Here is a 20,984-nt window from a genome sequence, read left to right on the forward strand (position 1 = left end):
CAATATTATATAAAGATCCACTCCATGTCCATTGCACCGGTCACCCTAAGGGGGTCCCCACATCTGCAGTCCTATCCAAGGTTTCTCATTGTCCCATTGGGTTGAGTTTTTCCTTGCAGTGATGTGGAATCTGAACAGAGGATGTCGTCGTGGCTTGTGCAGCCCTTTGAGACACTTGTGATTTAGGGCCATATAAATAAACTGATTGATTATTACACAATCTTTTGATGCATTTTAGTAGTAATTTTTTCTTTAAAACGAAAAACGTAAATATGATGAGTTGCCGTAATTTCCCCTTAGCATAGTGTGTATATTACTGTAAATGGAAAAACAGTACTGTTTTTATAGTAAAAGGCAGCTCAGTTGCCTGTAATATTTACACTTGTTTTATCCTGTAAATAAACAAATGCAATTTTACAGTAAATTTTTGGCACCTGAGCTGCCAGTTTTTTTTATTTTACTTTTTGTACCGCAATTCAACAACTGTAGATTTTTTTGTGTATTACTGTAAATGCCAAAACAGCAACACGGTTTATTAGAGTAAAAAAAATGACAGTTTTTTTCCATTTAAAGAAAAATGCTGTAGTAACCACAGTAAATTTCACAATTTTACTGTGAATCCATTGCACAATCTGATGGATAACTTGCTTTGAAATAATTTTTAGTTTTTATTGCTATTTCTAAAAAAAATGGTTGGAATGTTTGACAATATATTTTTGCATGAGACAATATTTAAATTAACATAATTTGCAATTATTACATGGAGTACATATACGTTTTTTCTCCCAAAATAGAAAGAAAATACATTCAGCAAGAAAAGTTACAATACTTTGATACATATTTCTTCTAAGCTTTTGAGGGCCAGTTAAATGAAGTGGCGGGCCACATTTGGCCCCCAGGCCTTGAGTTCGGCGCCTGTGTATGTAAAAAGAAGCTGTTCACTTCCTATCCAAAAACATGTTATAAACATGCAGCATACGTACAACTTCTACTAGTACGGACATTGTTGACTTGGCCATGTTGTACTTAGCAGCCAGGACAGAAGGATAAGAGACCAACTCAGTTCCGTGTTCCTTAGCTGCTCATGTGACGTTTAAATAGTTTCCCCATCATCAACAATCTTTATGTGAAACAGAAACACGTCTCTTTCCTTTTTTATACGTTCTAAATAGTAAAAATTTGCTAGGGCTAGGCAGCTAACAATGCAGGTAATGTGGATTAATCTAAAGTATTCATGGTGACATGAAATTGCTAAGCATGATTGCAACTTTCTTGTATCCCCCCTCCCCTGAATTGTTTTCACAAGGCGCCTAGCAACGGACACGACTTCCATCAACAACATATTAAGCGCTTCCTGTGTTTGCTAACACTAATGGCAGACTGTGAGTGCGTTGGAGCATAATCACACAGCACTATTGCTAAACGTTTCAAATTAAAATCTACATTGTCCGCTCTTGCTGGGGTGCCGACTGAGGGGATGGTTGTATCTTTCAGCACTTGTGCTCTCCTTTAATTGCTAAATTCAGAATAATCCTCACAAAAATGCATCCTAGTGAAGTTGCGACACATTTAAGCCATACAATATCGAGCAGTGTGTTTTTTCAAAGTTGCCCAAATTTATATTATACACATGAGAACCAGGATTTATAACATAGCATTAACTTTTCCGAACTTAAAAGTAATACTCCAGTAGTAGCTGAAGCTCCTTATTTTATGGCAGGCCGCGACCAACATTAGTAGTAGCTCAAGCTCGCTTGTAGCTTGGTTATGATCAGAGGAGCAGTGTGAGCAAGGCGATGTGTTAGGAGGCCAGAAAAGTAGTTCCTCTGTGTTAGCTCATACAGTGTCGATACAGTTTGATTATGCAGGTCATGGCCATAACCTGCATTGTGAGCCGCCACGTGCAAGCAGTCTTTTACTATCTAGAATGCCCAGAAAAGGGTAAGACACGCATTCTTGTCTCACAAGGTTGGCGGATGATGGGGCAAACATTTTTTCAAATCTGGAGTTATTTTCCCCTTCTGTCACTTTATATAATGGATTGGTTTTTAGTCTTTTTGACTTTGACATCACACTTTATTTTGCCCATCATTCACAATTCCTGTGAGAGTCAAAACACCGGTCTTTCCTTTGTGTGTGCATTTTAAAACAGTAAAAAACTGCTAGTAAGAGGTTGCTAACAATGCATCTCCTGCAACCTCCACAGTTTTCTATACAGGTGAAACGCAAAAAAATGTGACTATCATGCAACATTCATTTATTCCAGCAATTTATTTTATGGGCTGAAACCAATGACAGTGGCTCATGACATGCAATTTAAATATTACACGACTTTGATATAATTTTGATGGTCATGACATACATCTCATGAACAACCTTGAATTTAAAATGTCACGCTTTAAACCATGATCGGCAAAATTATACAAAAGCTTGACATACCGTATTTTAATTTGTATGTAATAAGTTTGTATCAGTTTCACATTTGAAGATGGCTTTTACATGTTCCCATTTTTTCTGTTTCACCTATAGGAATTGTTTCTGGACAATATTTTAAAAGAAGGGGCAGTTTTCCTTAATGTATGAAAGTTAGGACACCCCTGATTTAGTTACTCCGAGTTTCATGATGGCTTGTCGAAGTCAACATTTTTTTGTTTGTGAAATGTGAGGTGTATCTTCCAACTACATTTGTGTCCATTTCTGTATAATATGACGTTAAAAGGTGTATGAATTTTGAGGTTCCATTGTACATGAAATTACAGACCTGAGGTTTAAGTGTGAGCTGGCAAGAGATACATACATGCATACACACATACATTTGTACACATATACAGACGCATCCACACAAACCCACATTCACATGCATACACATATACATGCATACACAAACACACACACACTGATTCTTAAAACTACACATTCATTCATACACACATTTATACACTGAAATACACAAACCCACTTACATTTGTACACACACACACACACGTTTGTACACATGCACACACACATTTGTATACACACAGAAGCATACATACATACAGAAGCATACACATTTGTACACACACATGCATACACATACAGAAGCATACACATGCATACACACACACAGATTTGTACATGCACACAAATGTGTACACATGCATACACACCACACACATTTGTACAAACACACACACAATTGTATAAACATGCATACACACACAGAAGCATACACAACATTTGTACACATGCATACACTCCACACACATTTGTGTACACACACACACAGAAGCATACACAACATTTGTACACACACACACACACACACACACAGAAGCATACACATTTGTACACACACATGCACACACACACACGTACACACAAGCATACACACACACATGCATACACACATATGCCTTTGTACACATTTGTACACACAAGCATACACACACATTTATACACACACAAATTTGTACACATGCATACACACCACACACATTTGTACACACGTGCATACATACACACAGAAGCATACACAACATTTGTACACACACAGAAGGATACACACACACACACACATTTGTACACACAAGCATACACACACACACATGCATTTGTACACAGGCACACACACACGCATTTGTACACTCACAAGCATACACAGAAGCATGCACAACATTTGTACACACATATGCATGCATACAGACACACACACACATTTGTAAAGACATGCATACACACAAGCATACACGCACATACATGCATTTGTACACAAAAGCACTTGTACACAGGCATACACACACACACGCATTTGTACCCATAGGCATACACACACAAGCATACACACAGAAGCATGCACAACATTTGTACACACATATGCATGCATACACACACATTTGTAAAGACATGCATACACACAGGTGTACACACGTAAGCATACACACATGCATTCCCACATAAGCATACACACGTGTACACAAGCACACACACACACACACACACACACAGTTTAAAAAAAATACTTGGCTCTACTACGCTGCTGTATTTTAATGTTATTCATTATAGTGGTAGTTGAAGAGTCAAGTCTTTTCTGAGGTGGTACTTGGTGAAAAAAAGATTGAGAACCACTGGTGTAGACTAAATGTCTGCTTTCCAAGTTGCAGGACTGAAAGCAGTAAACATCCACAAGGCAGCTAGCAATCATTCGGGTGTCTTCCCAGCCCACCAAACACAAGCGGCGACACACAAAGCTATCAGCGCTACAAAGCGAGACCACAACGCACGGTGTGTTTGTAGTCCAGGTAAGAACTTGTAGAAGGAGGGGATAAAAATAGCAGGTGGTGACGCAGGGAATTAGATTAAGGTGAAGGTGCCATCCTTCATCTCCTCTCTCGGGTGTCTGCTACACTGCTACAGGTGCTAAAGTGTCACCTGTCTCTGTCCCGGCTTGCGGGACAATCCCCAAATGCCACATTACTATTTTTTTTGGGGGGGGGGGGCAATTATGCGCTGTACAATATGGGTTCAATTGGCAGTCGTTGCCGTGCCAACACCTGTTGCGGTTTTTATTTAAAGCAGCTGTAAGAAGACAATCCAAATATTAGCTTTGTTTTTCCTGTCAGCATTGTAGCTGTGAAATGGAACTCCATAAAATGTTACGTCCCTGTGGATTTCATACATTTTCAGCGGGCCCGGTCACAAATACATTTGGACTGCCACAAGCACTCTTCATTCTCTAGCACAGTGGTTCTCAAACTTTTTTTTGTCATCCCCCACTTTGGACAAGGGGGAGTTTTCAAGCTCCACCTGCCCCCATCGGCCCAACAGAACGCTAATGCCAAGCTTAACATTTTCAAATTCATTGAACATCAAGTAACATCAAGTTGTATACATTCATACTCAACATAAAATAACATCAAGTTCAATAATAAATAAAATAACTTGCATCAAGTTCAATAATAATCCAATAAAAGTGTTATAACGTGCATCAAGTTCAATAATAAATCAAATAACTTGCATCAAGTTCAATAATAAATCATAATTTGCATCAAGTTCAATAATAAATAAAAGTGCCACTTTTTCGTGTTTTGATAAAATTGACCGGGCTCACATCTGTTAAAACCTCATTGAGTTCGGGGCTGAGCTGCCTTGACGCGAGTGCTTCCCGGTGAATGACAGTGTGTCCAACGCGCATTTGGCGCAACCCTCTTTATTAGAGCCTGCAGCCCGTTTCTTGACTCTGCCATGGTCTGTGCGCCATCAGAGCAAAATCCCACACAGTTTTCCCATTTAAGGTCGTGTTCTTTGAGGAAACTGTCCATTATCTTCAACAGCTCATCAGCACTGGCTCTATTTTTGATGTATTTGCAAAACAGCAAATCCTCGCACAGTGACTCGCCATTCACAAAGCGGACGTATCACGTATGCGATGAACAGGCAGTCTTTATTGCTGTCAGTAGCTTCGTCCACTTGTAAAGCAAAACTACTTTCTTTTAATTTGTCTACAAGTTGTTCCTCAAGATCACTTGCAATGTCGCATATACGCCTCACAACTGTGTCGTTTGACAGTGGGACTGCTTTTAATTTTGCTGTGCTTGTCTCGTCAAGCATGACTGACACCATGTCTATTGCAGCGGGGAGAATGAGCTGCTCAGCTATTGTGTGTGGTTTTTTGCATTGAGCAATTATGTAAGCAACTCTATATGAAGCCAATTCATCCATTTTGTGTAATTGTGGTCCACACATTAGCCTGCTACCCATCTGCACGAAAGTTTGTTCCGCTAAGCCCCGCCCCCATAAGTTACTGTTGCGTCTGTCAAACTTTCGCTCCTACCTAGGAATTTAAAGCCTACAGGAAAAATAAGTAATTTACATTAATTTATATAGCGGATTTCACAGACAGAATCACAAAGTGATTTACAGTTTGTACAGAAAATGGGGTTGAAAAAAAATAAATAAATCTATGATTTAAAAAAAAAAAAAAAAATTTAAAGTGAAATTTCCTCCCTTTCCTCGCGCCCCCACCTGTCGTGTCTCTATTCCCCACTAGTGGGGCGTGCCCCACACTTTGAGAAACGCTGCTCTAACAGGTGACTTTTCAAATGATAATCCATACTAGCAGCAACGCTACTTTTGGTAGCAACGCTTTTGCCGCATACTTGACAAATTACAGTTGTCTGTTCGACATATTCCCACTTGAAGCCAAACCACCACCAGACCCCCGGCTGTTTTTCCTGGGAATGAATTCTTCCTTCATTTGTTACCAGATTCACAACTTCTTTCACTCGTATTACCACTTGCATCACAGTTAACGTTCCCCATGCTGCAACCTCTCTGCTCCGCGAGGGCGTATACGTATGTGACGTATGTAAGAATGTGCGCTTGCGGTCTGTGAGAAGGGGAGACAACAAGGAGTGGGAAACGCCTGTAGTGTAATGCCCGCAGCTAAAAGCAACTGCGTGAGAACGTATACTCGAATATCACGAGTCATTTTCTATATCGCACAGAGACTAACCTGCGATACATCGAGTGTATCGCCCAGCCCTGATACATTTTTAGATTACTTAAAATATATACATTTCCAACATTTAATAAAGTCCAAGACAAATAAGGCAAAAAGAAGTATCCAACACGTCTTTTTAAAATAAACAAGCACAGCAGATATGATCATCAACAATATGATTTGCCTGAGGAGCTGGACAGGACAGGTTAATTAAAAAAAAAAGAAAAAAACAAGAATCCATCCATCCATCCATCTTCTTCTGCTTATCCGAGGTCGGGTCGCGGGGGCAGCAGCCTAAGCAGGGAAGCCCAGACTTCCCTCTCCCCAGCCACTTCTTCTAGCTCTTCCCGGGGGACGTGTCCTGGGTCTTCCACGTGGCCTCCTACCGGTTGGACGTGCCCTAAACACCTCCCTAGGGAGGCGTTCGGGTGGCATCCTGACCAGATGCCCGAACCACCTCATCTGGCTCCTCTCGATGTGAAGGAGCAGCGGCTTTACTTTGAGTTCCTCCCGGATGACAGAGCTTCTCACCCTATCTCTAAGGGAGAGCCCCGCCACACGGCGGAGGAAACTCATTTCGGCCGCTTGTACCCGTGATCTTATCCTTTCGGTCATGAGCCAAAGCTCATGACCATAGGTGAGGATGGGAACATAGATCGACCGGTAAATTGACAACTTTGCCTTCCGGCTCAGCTCTTTCTTCACCACAACAGATCGGTACAACGTCTGCATTACTGAAGACGCCGCACCGATCCGCCTGTCGATCTCACGATCCACTCTTCCCCCACTCGTGAACAAGACTCCTAGGTGCTTGAACTCCTCCACTTGGGGCAGGGTCTCCTCCCCAACCCGGAGATGGCACTCCACCCTTTTCCGGGAGAGAACCATGGACTCGGATTTGGAGGTGCTGATTCTCATTCCGGCCGCTTCACAAAAACAAGAATATATATTTTTTTAATAAATCGATCAAGAATGTCACAAATAAGCGCTAAAAAATTGGAAATTATTTTTGTAGACACTCAGTGTATACTAGAGATGCGTTGTTTGCGGTCTCATGCGCGGAGTCCGCGGATAAACCACGGGTCGGATGGTTGACATGACGAAAACATTTATTTTAATGCGATTCGGGCGGGTGGCGGTTGAACCATCCGGAAATATTTGATATACATGGTTCTGGGATCGGTATCCTTTACCTTTCAAAGAGCCATTTAAGACCCGTATCATAAAGCGAAGAAGACAATAGGAGACACTATTGAATTACTGCCGGCAGTCACCCAGATAATAAGTATTAGGGCGTGCTATGAAGCCATTGGCTTTATCGCCTTCTACAACATGTACGATCAACTTGTCAGTCCAGCATCATGTGTGTGGCTTCCGCGGCAACACACGCACATGACTGCAAGGCATACTGGGTGACACAGAGTACACTAATGGTTGTGATATAAACAATTTTAACACTCTTAGTAATATGCGCCACGCTGTGAAGTCACACCAATTAAGGACAACAAACACATTTCGGGAGAACATCCTCACAGTAACACAACATAAACTCAACACAACAAATACCCAGAATCCTTTGTATTCATGACATATCCTGACTATTTTATACACCCAGCTAGCAGCAAACCCTGCCACCTCCCCCTTGTCTTCATTACTCTGTAAAACAGGTTTAATTAGCTCTGTGAGTGGTAAAGGCGGCTGACCTCTGATGTATTTCAGCGGGCAGTTGGCGGGCGGGTACGGCCCTGATAAAAATGTTGGTTCGGGTGGACGGCAGGTGGATGACGACTTTGGTGATGCGGTTGCGGATGATATAATTGCCTATCCGCGCATCTCTAGTGTATACTGACTGGTGGACGTCCCGACTGCGGGGTTGATTGTGAGATGAAACTCCTTCGAATGGAATTGTCGACTATTAGAAGGCAAGCTGAGTGGATAATGACATTTTGTTAACGTTCTAGCAAAACATGCGTGTTCCCTTTGTTTGGGTCGAAGTAAGTTATCAGAATAAACATTACAAAAACAAATAGCTATCTGCCATTTTCGTTTTGTAAAAGTAGCTCTTTAAAAAGACAAAAGGTTGGCGACCCCTGTCCTACAAAGAGTTTGGGGTCTTGATATCGGTTCGTGGTACCTGACTGTCATTTGTGTACACACACACACACACACACACACACACACACACACAAAATGCCAGGGCGATAAATGGACACATGTACACACGCCCGATATACTTTTTTTTTTTCTTCATTGCAAAAAAATACTGAAGTTGCGAAGAAAGGTTGTTTACATGAACAAAGACACTTGCTCGCCGAGCAAGGCAGGAAATGATTACTGATCAGCGAGAGGAACACGCTAACAGCCAATCAGACAACAGTATCAACTTTTTTTTTATAAATGGTTGATTTATATAAGCTAGCTTATATAAATGTATATAGGCTAGCTTATATAAATCAACCATTTATAAATACACGTCAGTAGGCTAAATGAACCTCTTCGACATAAAACAGTGTCAACTGTCATGTTTCGTTGCGCCATCTTGTTGTCCCCGCGGTCGATTCTTTGCGTGGAGTGAGATAAGTAAAAATGAGTGCTGCAAAGAGGGAAGAAACCGGCTAAAAAAGGAAACGTCCCCTCAACTGCATGGCAGTTTTTTTTCCGATTTATTATTATTATAATTTTTTTTTAAACAGACCGTAGTCTGTTTCTAATCATTAATGCCACACCATCTTATACGTGCTCGCCTTTTAGAGCACAGCTGTTACTTCCTTAAACCAAAAATATACAAAAAGGAAAGTGCCCCTAGCTATAGGGATGTCAATGGAAAACAAAACCTGAACTGAACTGGCTACAAAGTAAACAAAAACACAAATCTGGACGACAGCAAAGACTTACAGCGTGAGGAGCAGAGATGGCATCCGCATACATGACACGACAATTAACGATTCCCACACAAAGGATAGCGTCCGCACAACTGAAATAGTCTTGATTGCTAAAACAAAGCAGTTGCGGGGAATAGCGCTCAAAGGAAGACATGAAACTGATGCAGGAAAATACCAACAAAACAGGAAAAGCCACCAAAATAGGAGCGCAAGATGCAACACACAGGAAAACACCAAACAATTCCAAATAAGTCACGTTGTGATGTGACAGTACACTTACTTTGAGACAATGCTTTGATACATGCTTGGTTATGGTTTGAATTCATATCCAACAATTGCAAAAATTACGTTTTATTGTCAATATCAACTACAGAGTTTACATTTTTTATGTTTTCTGCTGGTGGTGCATTTTTTCAATGAACAAAAATGTGCCTTGGCTCCAAAAATGTTGAAAAACACTGTTCTAGTGAGGTGGTTGTTCATTACTTTTTAAGTTTGAAATGTGAATTTGAACCAACAAGTGATATGAAACCTTCTAGGAATTGGGAAAAAATGCATTGTGTATTAAACTGGCCCCCTGAGATGTCATGTTGACTTTAGCTCTTTTGATGAATTCAATATGTAGTTCAATATGAATGGAGAAATAGTGTGTGAGTACTGGGGCATATTTTCACTTGTTCTTTCTTTCTTTAGTTAATATCGAACATGATCACACAATATAATACATCACACAATTTCATAGCATTTCACTTTACATCATGTCCGAAAAGGAGTAGAAGGAAGCAAAGCTTATTTAATCCTACCCTTTTCCCACATCAGAGCGTTTAAAAATATATACGTTCATTTACGGACTTCTTTTTGTAGCACAATGACATCCGTGAATGATTAATACAGCACTTTTTGTAACAGATAATTAAGTCAGTAATGAGAAACATACTGAGATGAAGAAAATATTTTTTTTCAAAAAAGGTTGAAAGTTTTTCTCACAATTCTTCTTTGTGAGCACTATTAATTGGAACAACCTCAAACTGGATCATGTCAGTACACTGTTGAACTCAGGGGTGTCAAACGTACGGATATGTTTGCCAAGTATAATAATGAGCCAAAAATTTTGAATGAAATAAACTGCTGTACTAAATGTGTCCACTAGATGTTGCAATAGCAATTCTTTGCATCTTTGTAGATGCTACATATGTAAAAGAATAAAAAATAAACCACGTTAGTGCACCCAGTGGAGGTAAATGAGCAAACTACATTAACATACTGTAATTTGATATTTTTTTATCTTGACAAAATTAACACCGAGTTGACTGATGAACATCACATAATTTATTCAGAAAGTAGAAATCTACTCCCACTTGGGAGTAGATTTTTCTCCATGTGGCCCCTGACCTAAATTGAGTTTGACACCCCTGGTTTATCTTTTTTACTTAACTCATTCCATGATATAATTCCACATGCTGATATGCTAAAAGGTTCTAAGTCTTGTACGTGCATACAAATATTTTAAATTTGAGTTTTCTCTAAAAGGTTATATTCCTCCTCTTTAGTAGAGAATTGTTGTACATTCTTTGGCAGCAGGGTATAGTTTGCTTTGTACATAATTTTAGCTGTTTGCAATTTCACCAAATCATCGAACTTCAATATTTTTGACTCAATAAATAAAGTGTATTTTCTCTATATCCAACATTATGTATCTGCCTAATTCAGTGTTTTTCAACCACAATAGCGAACCATGAGATATTGTCTGGTGTGCTGTGGTAGATTATTCAATTTCACCTAATTGGGTTATAAATATTTTTTGCTAACCAGTAATTATCCGCAAATAATGAGCTGTTATTGAGTGGCTGTACTCTCTAGAGCAGGCCTAAGCAATTATTTTGACTCGGGGGCCAAATTGTGAGAAAAAAAATGTCTCTGGGGGCCGCTATATGTATTTTTAGGAACACCAATACAAAACCTTGCAATAATGTCAGATTGAATGCTAAAAACGTTATGACAGACCGCCTTAAAAAACGGAATGCAACTTTACATTTTTTTACTGAATGAGACACCCGGAATGTGCACGAAAATAAAGAATGTGAAGTAAATTGAATTATATTCATATAATGCTTTTCTCACGTGACTCAAAGCGCTTTACATTGTGAAACCCAATATTTAAGTTAAATTTTTTTTTTTAACCAGTGTGGGTGGCACTGGGAGCAGGTGGGTAAAGTGTCTTGCCCAAGGACACAACGGCAGTGACTAGGATGGCGGAAGCGGGGATCGAACCCTAAAGTTGCTGGCACACCCGCTCTACCAACCGAGCTATTGTGGGATTTACAATATTAACTATGAAGGATAAAACACTGAATATTGACAACATATTAACGTCACCCCCCCTCTCCATCCACATATTTTACAATCAAGCGAAACACAACAAAAATGCAACAAACAGTGAAATATGAACACAAATGGTAAAAAAAACTCACCTAAAATCTGATATATATGAATATATTGTAAAAATCTTTTTCTGCGTCTGTCCCTGACACCCGCATTTCAGGCTCTGGAAACACTGTGGAAACGCTCCCCACCCACACTGCTGGGTGCCTCGTCTGAGCTGCTGTGACGTAGATGACCAAAGTAATTAGATTACTATATTAACTAATTAGATTGACATAGTAACTAGTATCATACTTGCCAACCTTGGGACCTCCGATTTCGGGAGGTGAGGAGCGTGGTTAGGAGGTAGAGTACATTTACCGCTAGATTCATAGATTCACCAAGCCAAGTATTTCGTATTTCATATATATATACATATATACATATATATATATACATATATATATATACATATATATATATACATATATATATATACATATATATACATATATATATATACATATATATACATATATATATATACATATATATATATATATATATATATATATATATATATATATAAATAAAAGAAATACTTGAATTTCAATGTTCATTTATTTACACATTTACACACTACTCATTGTTGAGTTGAGGGTTGAATATTCCATCCTTGTTTTTCTAACCATGGCAGTATTGTCCTGTTTAAGAGTGTCACAACACATTGCTGTTTGGCAGACGAACTGCTTTAGGTAGACGAATTCGGACTGGTGTTGTTGTGTGTTGTTTTACCGTGCTGGTAGGACGATAATGAAAGTGCCTAACAATAAACCCACATAAGAAACCAACAATTCGCCCTCGATAATTCTACAGTTATAACGTCATTGGGCAGACACGCTCTTTGTACACGTCAGTCAGGTCCGCATGGAGCTGGAGGAGGCGTGGCCTCCAGCTTCGGCGGAATTTCGGGAGAAAATTTGTCCCGGGAGGTTTTCGGGAGAGGCGCTGAATTTCGGGAGTCTCCCGGAAAATCCGGGAGGGTTAGCAAGTATGACTAGTATATCATGCAAAAGGGACGATTTCAACCATGGAAATACTTAGTATGGTTCAAGACTTACAATCATTATAAAACATGAGTGCACACCATAATGACAGCTACACTTTCCATCTTTAAAGATAAAAAAAAATTTGGGGGGGGAATGTCCGGCGGGCCAGATTGAAAAGCTTAACGGGCCGCATGTGGCCCCCGGGCCTTAATTTGCCCAGTTCTGGTCTAGAGCTCAGCAGAGTAACCATGTAATACTCTTCCATATCAGTAGGTGGCAGCAGGTAGCTAATTGCTGTGTAGATAGATGTCAGGAACATGGTTTGTGGTGATCACAATATGCAGATGACAGCGGGAGGTAGTGTGCAGGCAAAAAAGGTATCAAACGCTTAAACCAAAAATAAACAAAAAGGCATTAAAGCTTAGGGATGGCTATACAAAACCAAACTGAAACTGGACTGGCTGCAAAATAAAAACAGAATGCTGGACGACAGCTAAGACTTACAGCGTGTGGAGCAGACTGCGTCCACAAAGTACATCCGTACATCACATGACGATCAACAACAAAATAGGAGAACAGGACAAGAACCAAAACACTACACACAAGAAAACACCCAAAAACTCAAAATAAGTCACGCTGTGATGTGACAGTACACCTTTGAGAAAAGAGCTATAGTGATGCATGCTTGGTCATGGTTTATAGGCCTACTGAAAGCCACTACTACCGACCACGCAGTCTGATAGTTTGTATATCAATGATGAAATATTAACATTGCAACACATGCCAATACGGCCTTTTAGTTTACTAAATTGCAGTTTTAAATTTCGCGCGAATTACCCTGCTGAAAACGTTGCGGTATGATGACGCGTGCGCGTGACGTCACGGATCGTAGCGGACATTTTGATCCAGCACCGATCTCAGCTATAAGTAATCTGCTTTGATCGCATAATAACACAGTATTCTGGACATTTGTGTTGCTGAATCTTTTGCAATTTGTTCAATTAATAATGGAGACGTCAAAGAAGAAAGATGTAGGTGGGAAGCGGTGTATTGCGGCTGCCTTTAGCAACACAAACACAGCCGGTGTTTCCTTGTTTACATTACCGAAAGACGACGGTGAAGTGAACCTGGTTCCCTACCACATGTCAACCGGCAGGTTTCGGTGAGAAAATGGTGGTATTAAGTCGGCTTTTACCGTAGACATGAGCGGAGAGCTTGCCTCGTTCCTTCTGCAGCTGCGGACTCTCTTGCCTCCTCCCACCGGCCGCCGGATACTTACACCGGGGAGGAGGGGAAGAAAAAAAAAATCTCAGCCCGGCTGCCTTGCCTCGTCGAGAAACTTTGCTTCCCTCGGAGACACTGGCGGTCACCACACCCCTCCAACTTTCAGGTACGACGATATAATCTCACTAAAACACTAGTAACACAATAAGAAGATAAGAGATTTTCCAGAATTATCCTAGTAAATGTGTCTAACAACATCTGAATCACACCCACAGACCTCGTCCTTTTTTTTTCTCTGGTCCTTCACTCTCACTTTCCTCATCCACAAATCTTTCATCCTCGCTCAAATTAATGGGGAAATCGCCGCTTTCTCGGTCCGAATCGCTCTCGCTGCTGGTGGCCATGATTGTAAACAATGTGAGCATGTGAGTAGCCCTACAACCCGTGACGTCACACGCACATCGTCTGCTACTTCCGGTACAGAAATGGCTTTTTTATTAGCGACCAAAAGTTGCGAACTTTATCGTCGATGTTCTCTGCTAAATCCTTTCAGCAAAAATATGGCAATTTCGCGAAATGATCAAATATGACACATAGAATGGACATGCTATCCCCGTTTAAATAAGAAATCTCATTTCAGTAGGCCTTTAAATCGTTAATATCGGCTGCTGAGTTTCATTTTTTTAATGTTTTCTGCTGGCGGTGTGCCTCGGGATTCTTTAAATGAAAAAAAATGTACCTTGGCTCAGAAACGGTTGAAAAACACTGGTGTAATAAATTGGTCCTTGACATGTTGACTTTAGCTCTAGTGATGAATTCTAATGACTCGTTCAATATGAACGAAGAAATGGCGTGTGAGGACCGGTGGATGTTTTCACTTGGTCAACTTTAAAGTGGTTTTAAAATGACGTCGACGAGGACCAACCTGGACTTGTCGTGCCGGCCGAGTTCGTCCTCGCTGCAGCTGCCGCCGATGAAGTCGACATTCCCGGGCGAGAATTCCTCCGGTTCCTCGTCCTCGGCGGCCTGGATGGCCACCGTGATGGTCACCGTGCCCATCTCCTGCGAGTGCGGCTCCACGGCGATGACCTCATCCACGCCCCGCTCCGAGGACGAGTCCGGGGAGCACGGCCCCGCAGCCTCGCTCATATTCCCCGCTCCGCTGGCTCCCTTCCCTCCTCGCACGGCGGGAGCCGAGATCGAGTCGAGGACGCGGGGAGGACGCGGCGTCGCCGGTGCTCGACGGCTACTCTCCGTGCTATGGCGGACGAGGACCCACGGGGCTGCCAAGACGCGCTCCACGGCTCGCCAGACGACCCCGATCCAGATCCGAGCCTCCGACGGAGGACTGTGCGGAGCGGCGGGGCTCGTAGCAGCCGGCGAGACGCAGCCCGGAGCAGCAGAGGAGGCTCCACCGTGTACCGCCGCGGCTGCTTCCTCATATGTAAGAGGCTCGGCGGGGTTGGGCCGAGGATGAGGCGGCGCCTCTTCGCGCTCACTGGCGGCCCACAAGCACAGGCTGACACACAGCCAGGAGGGGGGCAGCAGGAAGGAGTGGCAGCGCAGGAAGGCGTTCACCAAAGCATGCATACTTTTTGTCTTTTTACACTTTTTTTTTTTTTTTTAAATCCCCCCCAAAGTATCGTCTGACGGCGTGAGGACACAGTCGTCCCCCCGCTATCCTGGCTCTAAGTAGGGGAACGAATTCACGTGTTTGTGTTCCTCCCTAATTGGGGACCGACAATGCAGGAGCCCTGAGCCAAGCCGGCTAATTAGATAATAGGCTTACAGCCGGTGTGGCACGCAATTGTGCGCCAAATGTGGACGTGGTGCGTACATTGCAACACCGTCTTGGCTTTGGAAGAACTACAGCATGACATCTTTTTTTTTTTTAAATCTGCAAACTGTGCGGAGTTTGAATGTTTTTGTTGTTCAGCGACTGCCCCCGCATGCCGACCTTTAGCGAGATTAGAGATGTGACGTTCGTGAACGATACTAGTCTTTTGAATGGCTCCTTGAGGTGAATGATGGGAACCGACACCCAATGGGGAGCCGTTTCTTATGCACCTGCACATATAGCGTCGGCAATTGCTCACTGTACACCCGGCTGGCAATTCGATTTGAAAATTAGGAAATTTGGATACAAAAAAAATATATATATATTTTAGGGGTGTGGGAAAAAATCGATTCGAATACGAATCGATTCTCATTTTTAAAAAAAATCGATTTTTTTTAATGTAATTTTTTTTTTTTAATCAATCCAACAAACCACTACACAGCAATACCATAACAATGCAATCCAATTCCAAAACCAAACCTGGCCCAGCAACACTCAGAACTGCAATAAACAGAGCAATTGAGAGGAGACACAAACATGACACAGAACAAACCAAAAGTAATGAAACAAAAATGAATATTATCAACAACAGTATCAATATTAATTATAATTTCAGCATAGCAGTGATTAAAAATCCCTCACTGACATTATCATTGGACATTTATAAAAATAATAAAAAAAGAACAATAGTGTCACAGTGGCTTACACTTGCATCGCATCTTATAAGCTTGACAACACACTGTGTCCAATGTTTTCACAAAGATAAAATAAGTCATATTTTTGCTTCGTTTAATAGTTAAAACAAATTTACATTATTGCAATTAGTTGATAAAACATTGTCCTTTACAATTATAAAAGCTTTTTTTTAAATCTACTACTCTGCTAGCTTGTCAGCAGACTGGGGTAGATCCTGCTGAAATCCTATGTATTGAATGAATACAGAATAGTTTTGAATTATAAAAATATCGTTTTTGAATCGAGAATCGAATCAAATAGAAAAAATCTATATTTTATCGAATCGTGACCTCAAGAACCGATATTGAATCGAATCGTGGGACACCCAAAGATTCACAGCCCTAATATATATATATATATATATATATATATATATATATATATATATACAAACGTGTGTATGCATGTGTGTACAAACGTGTGTGTCTGTACAAGTGTGTATGTATGCTTGTGTGCACAAGTGTGTGTGTACAAATGTATGTGTGTTTGTGTGTATGTATGTGTACAAATGTGTGTATGCATGAACGTGTAGCTATAAGAATCAGCGTGTGTGTTTGTTTATGCATGTACAAACCCCGTTTCCATATGAGTTGGGAAATTGCATTAATGGTGCCTTCACAGATGTGTAAGTTTCCCATGGCTTGGGCACTAATGCACCCCCATACCATCACAGATGCTGGCTTTTGAACTTTGCGTCAATAACAGTCTTGATGGTTCGCTTCCACTTTGGTCCGGTTGACACGATGTCGAATATTTCCAAAACAATTTGAAATGTGGACTCCTCAGACACAGAACAGTTTTCCACTTTGCTTCAGTCCATCTTAGATGATCTCAGGCCCAGAGAAGCTGGTGGTGTTTCTGGATGTTGTTGATAAGTGGCTTTCGCTTTGCATAGTTGAGATTTAACTTGCACTTACAGAGGGAGCGACCAACTGTATTTAGGGACAGTGGTTTTCTGAAGTGTTCCTGAGCCCATGTGGTGATATCCTTTAGAGATTGATGTCGGTTTTTGATACCGTGCCGTCTGAGGTTTCCGGCCATGCCGCTTACGTGAAGTGATTTCTCCAGATTCTCTTAACCTTTTGATGATTTTATGGACCGTAGAAGTTGAAATCCCTAAATGTCTTTCAATTGCACTTTGAGAAATGTTGTTCTTTAACTGTTTGACTATTTGCTCACGCAATTGTGGACAAAGGGCTGTACCTCGCCCCATCCTTTTTTGTGAAAGACTGAGCATTTTTTGGAAAGCTGTTTTATACCCAATCATGGCACCCGCCTGTTTCCAATTAGCCTGCACACCTGTGGGATGTTCAATATAAGTGTTTGATGAACATTCCTCAACTTTATCAGTACTTTTTGCCACCTTTCCCAACTTCTTTGTCACGTGTTGCTGGCATCAAATTCTAAAGTTGATGATTGTTTGCATAAAAAAAAAATGTTTATCAGTTTGAACATCAAATATGTTGTCTTTGTAGCATATTCAACTGAATATGGGTTGAAAATCATTTGCAAATCATTGTATTTTGTTTATATTTACATCCAACTCATATGGAAACGGTTTTGTATATACGATATATATATATACGAATATATATATATATATGTATGAATATATATATTTTTATTTATTTATATATATATATATATTTGTGTGTATATATATATATATATATATATATATATATATATATATATATATATATATATATATATATATATATATATATATGTATATATATATGTATGTATATATATATATATATATACACACATATATATATATATATATATATATATATATATATATATATATATATATATATATATATATATATATATATATAGGGCTGGGCGATATGGCCTTTTTTTAATACTTTGATATTTTCAGGCCACATCGTGATACATGATATATATCTCGATATTTTGCCTTAGCCTTGAATTAACACTTGATACATATAATCACAGCAGTATGATGATTCTATGTGTCTACATTAAAACATTATTGTTCATACTGCATTAATATATACTCATTTTAAACTTTCATGTAGAGAAGGAAATCAAAACTAGTTCAATTGACCAAAACTGTATTTATCAAACAGTTATTAGCAGGAAAAGGTTGACTTTTGAAATGATGCTACATATTATCAATCAATCAATCAATGTTTACTTATATAGCCCTAAATCACTAGTGTCTCAAAGGGCTGCACAAACCACCACGACATCCTCGGTAGGCCCACATAAGGGCAAGGAAAACTCACACCCAGTGGGACATCGGTGACAATAATGACCCAGTGGGACGTCGGTGACAATGATGACTATGAGAACCTTGGAGAGGAGGAAAGCAATGGATGTCGAGCGGGTCTAACATGATACTGTGAAAGTTCAATCCACAATGGATCCAACACAGTCGCGAGAGTCCAGTCCAAAGCGGATTCAACACAGCAGCGAGAGTCCCGTTCACAGCGGAGCCAGCAGGAAACCATCCCAAGCGGAGGCGGATCAGCAGCGCAGAGATGTCCCCAGCCGATACACAGGCTGTCCCACTCTTCCACAAGGGAGAGTGGGACATAGAAGAAAAAGAAAAGAAACGGCAGATCAACTGGTCTAAAAAGGGAGTCTATTTAAAGGCTAGAGTATACAAATGAGTTTTAAGGTGAGACTTAAATGCTTCTACTGAGGTGGCATCTCGAACTGTTACCGGGAGGGCATTCCAGAGTACTGGAGCCCGAACGGAAAACGCTCTATAGCCCGCAGACTTTTTTTGGGCTTTGGGAATCACTAATAAGCCGCAGTCCTTTGAACGCAGATTTCTTGCCGGGACATATGGTACAATACAATCGGCAAGATAGGATGGAGCTAGACCGTGTAGTATTTTATACGTAAGTAGTAAAACCTTAAAGTCACATCTTAAGTGCACAGGAAGCCAGTGCAGGTGAGCCAGTACAGGCGTAATATGATCAAACTTTCTTGTTCTTGTCAAAAGTCTAGCAGCCGCATTTTGTACCAACTGTAATCTTTTAATGCTAGACATGGGGAGACCCGAAAATAATACGTTACAGTAGTCGAGGCGAGACGTAACAAACGCATGGATAATGATCTCAGCGTCTTTAGTGGACAGAATGGAGCGAATTTTAGCGATATTACGGAGATGAAAGAAGGCCGTTTTACTAACGCTTTTAATGTGTGCCTCAAAGGAGAGAGTTGGGTCGAAGATAATACCCAGATTCTTTATCGTGTCGCCTTGTGTCGCGGATTGTTTGGTTGTCAAATGTTAGAGTTGTATTATTAAATAGAGTTCGGTGTCTAGCAGGACCGATAATCAGCATTTCCGTTTTTTTGGCGTTGAGTTGCAAAAAGTTAGCGGACATCCATTGTTTAATTTCATTAAGACACGCCTCCAGCTGACTACAATCCGGCGTGTTGGTCAGCTTTAGGGGCATGTAGAGTTGGGTGTCATCAGCATAACAGTGAAAGCTAATACCGTATTTGCGTATGATGTCACCTAGCGGCAGCATGTAGATGCTGAAGAGTGCAGGGCCAAGGACCGAACCCTGGGGAACTCCACACGTTACCTTAACGTAGTCCGAGGTCACATTGTTATGGGAGACACACTGCATCCTATCAGTAAGATAATAGTTAAACCAAGACAGGGCTAAGTCTGACATACCAATTCGTGTTTTGATACGTTCTAATAAAATATTATGATCGACGGTATCGAAAGCAGCGCTAAGATCGAGGAGCAGTCATTTTTGCGAGGGCTGTCTCCGTGGAGTGATTTGCCCTGAAACCGGATTGAAAGGTTTCACATAGATTGTTAGACGCTAAGTGTTCATTTAACTGCTCCGCAACAATTTTTTCGAGGATTTTTGAAATAAAGGGAAGGTGAGACACCGGTCGGTAGTTTACCATAAGGTCAGGATCGAGGTTAGGTCTTTTAAGAAGAGGATGAATAACCGCTTTTTTGAATGCTAGGGGAACAGTGCCCGAGGAGAGTGATAAGTTTATAATATTTAGCACTGATGGACCTAATAATACAAAGAGCTCCTTGATCAGTTTCCCAGGAAGAGGGTCAAGTAAATATGTTGTCTGTTTTATTCCATTTACACGTTGTAACAATTCCTCCAATGTTATTTCCTCAAAACGAGAGAAACTATTTTGGAGGGCAGTATCCGCCGTATATACCATCGTCTCAGTGTTAATAGAACCCCGTTGTAGCTGGGACGCATTGTCTTTAATCTCCTTTCTAATGACTTCAATTTTCTTACTAAAGAATTGCATAAAGTCATCAGCTGAGTGGGTTGAGCAGTAATGCTACTTTTTATAGCAACGCTTTTGCCGCATAGTTGACAAATTACAGTTGTCTGTTCGACATATTCCCACTTGAAGCCAAACAACCGCCAGACGATGGACCCCCT

The 20,984-nt window shown here is 40.7% G+C and overlaps 1 protein-coding gene across 1 annotated transcript in view; it reads right to left on the reverse strand.

Moving 5' to 3' along the window:
* The window catches only part of larp6a (La ribonucleoprotein 6, translational regulator a), a 33,513-nt gene extending 17,539 nt beyond the window's left edge, over positions 1 to 15,974 (reverse strand). The window contains exon 1 of the mRNA XM_061876542.1: positions 14,923 to 15,974. Coding sequence (XP_061732526.1) covers positions 14,923 to 15,587 — 665 coding nt within the window. The 5' untranslated portion in view covers positions 15,588 to 15,974. The remainder of the gene's footprint in view (positions 1 to 14,922) is intronic.
* Between the last annotated feature and the right edge of the window lie 5,010 nt (positions 15,975 to 20,984).

The sequence above is a fragment of the Nerophis ophidion genome, linkage group LG02 (assembly GCF_033978795.1).
Source record: "Nerophis ophidion isolate RoL-2023_Sa linkage group LG02, RoL_Noph_v1.0, whole genome shotgun sequence".
Classification (NCBI taxonomy): domain Eukaryota; kingdom Metazoa; phylum Chordata; class Actinopteri; order Syngnathiformes; family Syngnathidae; genus Nerophis; species Nerophis ophidion.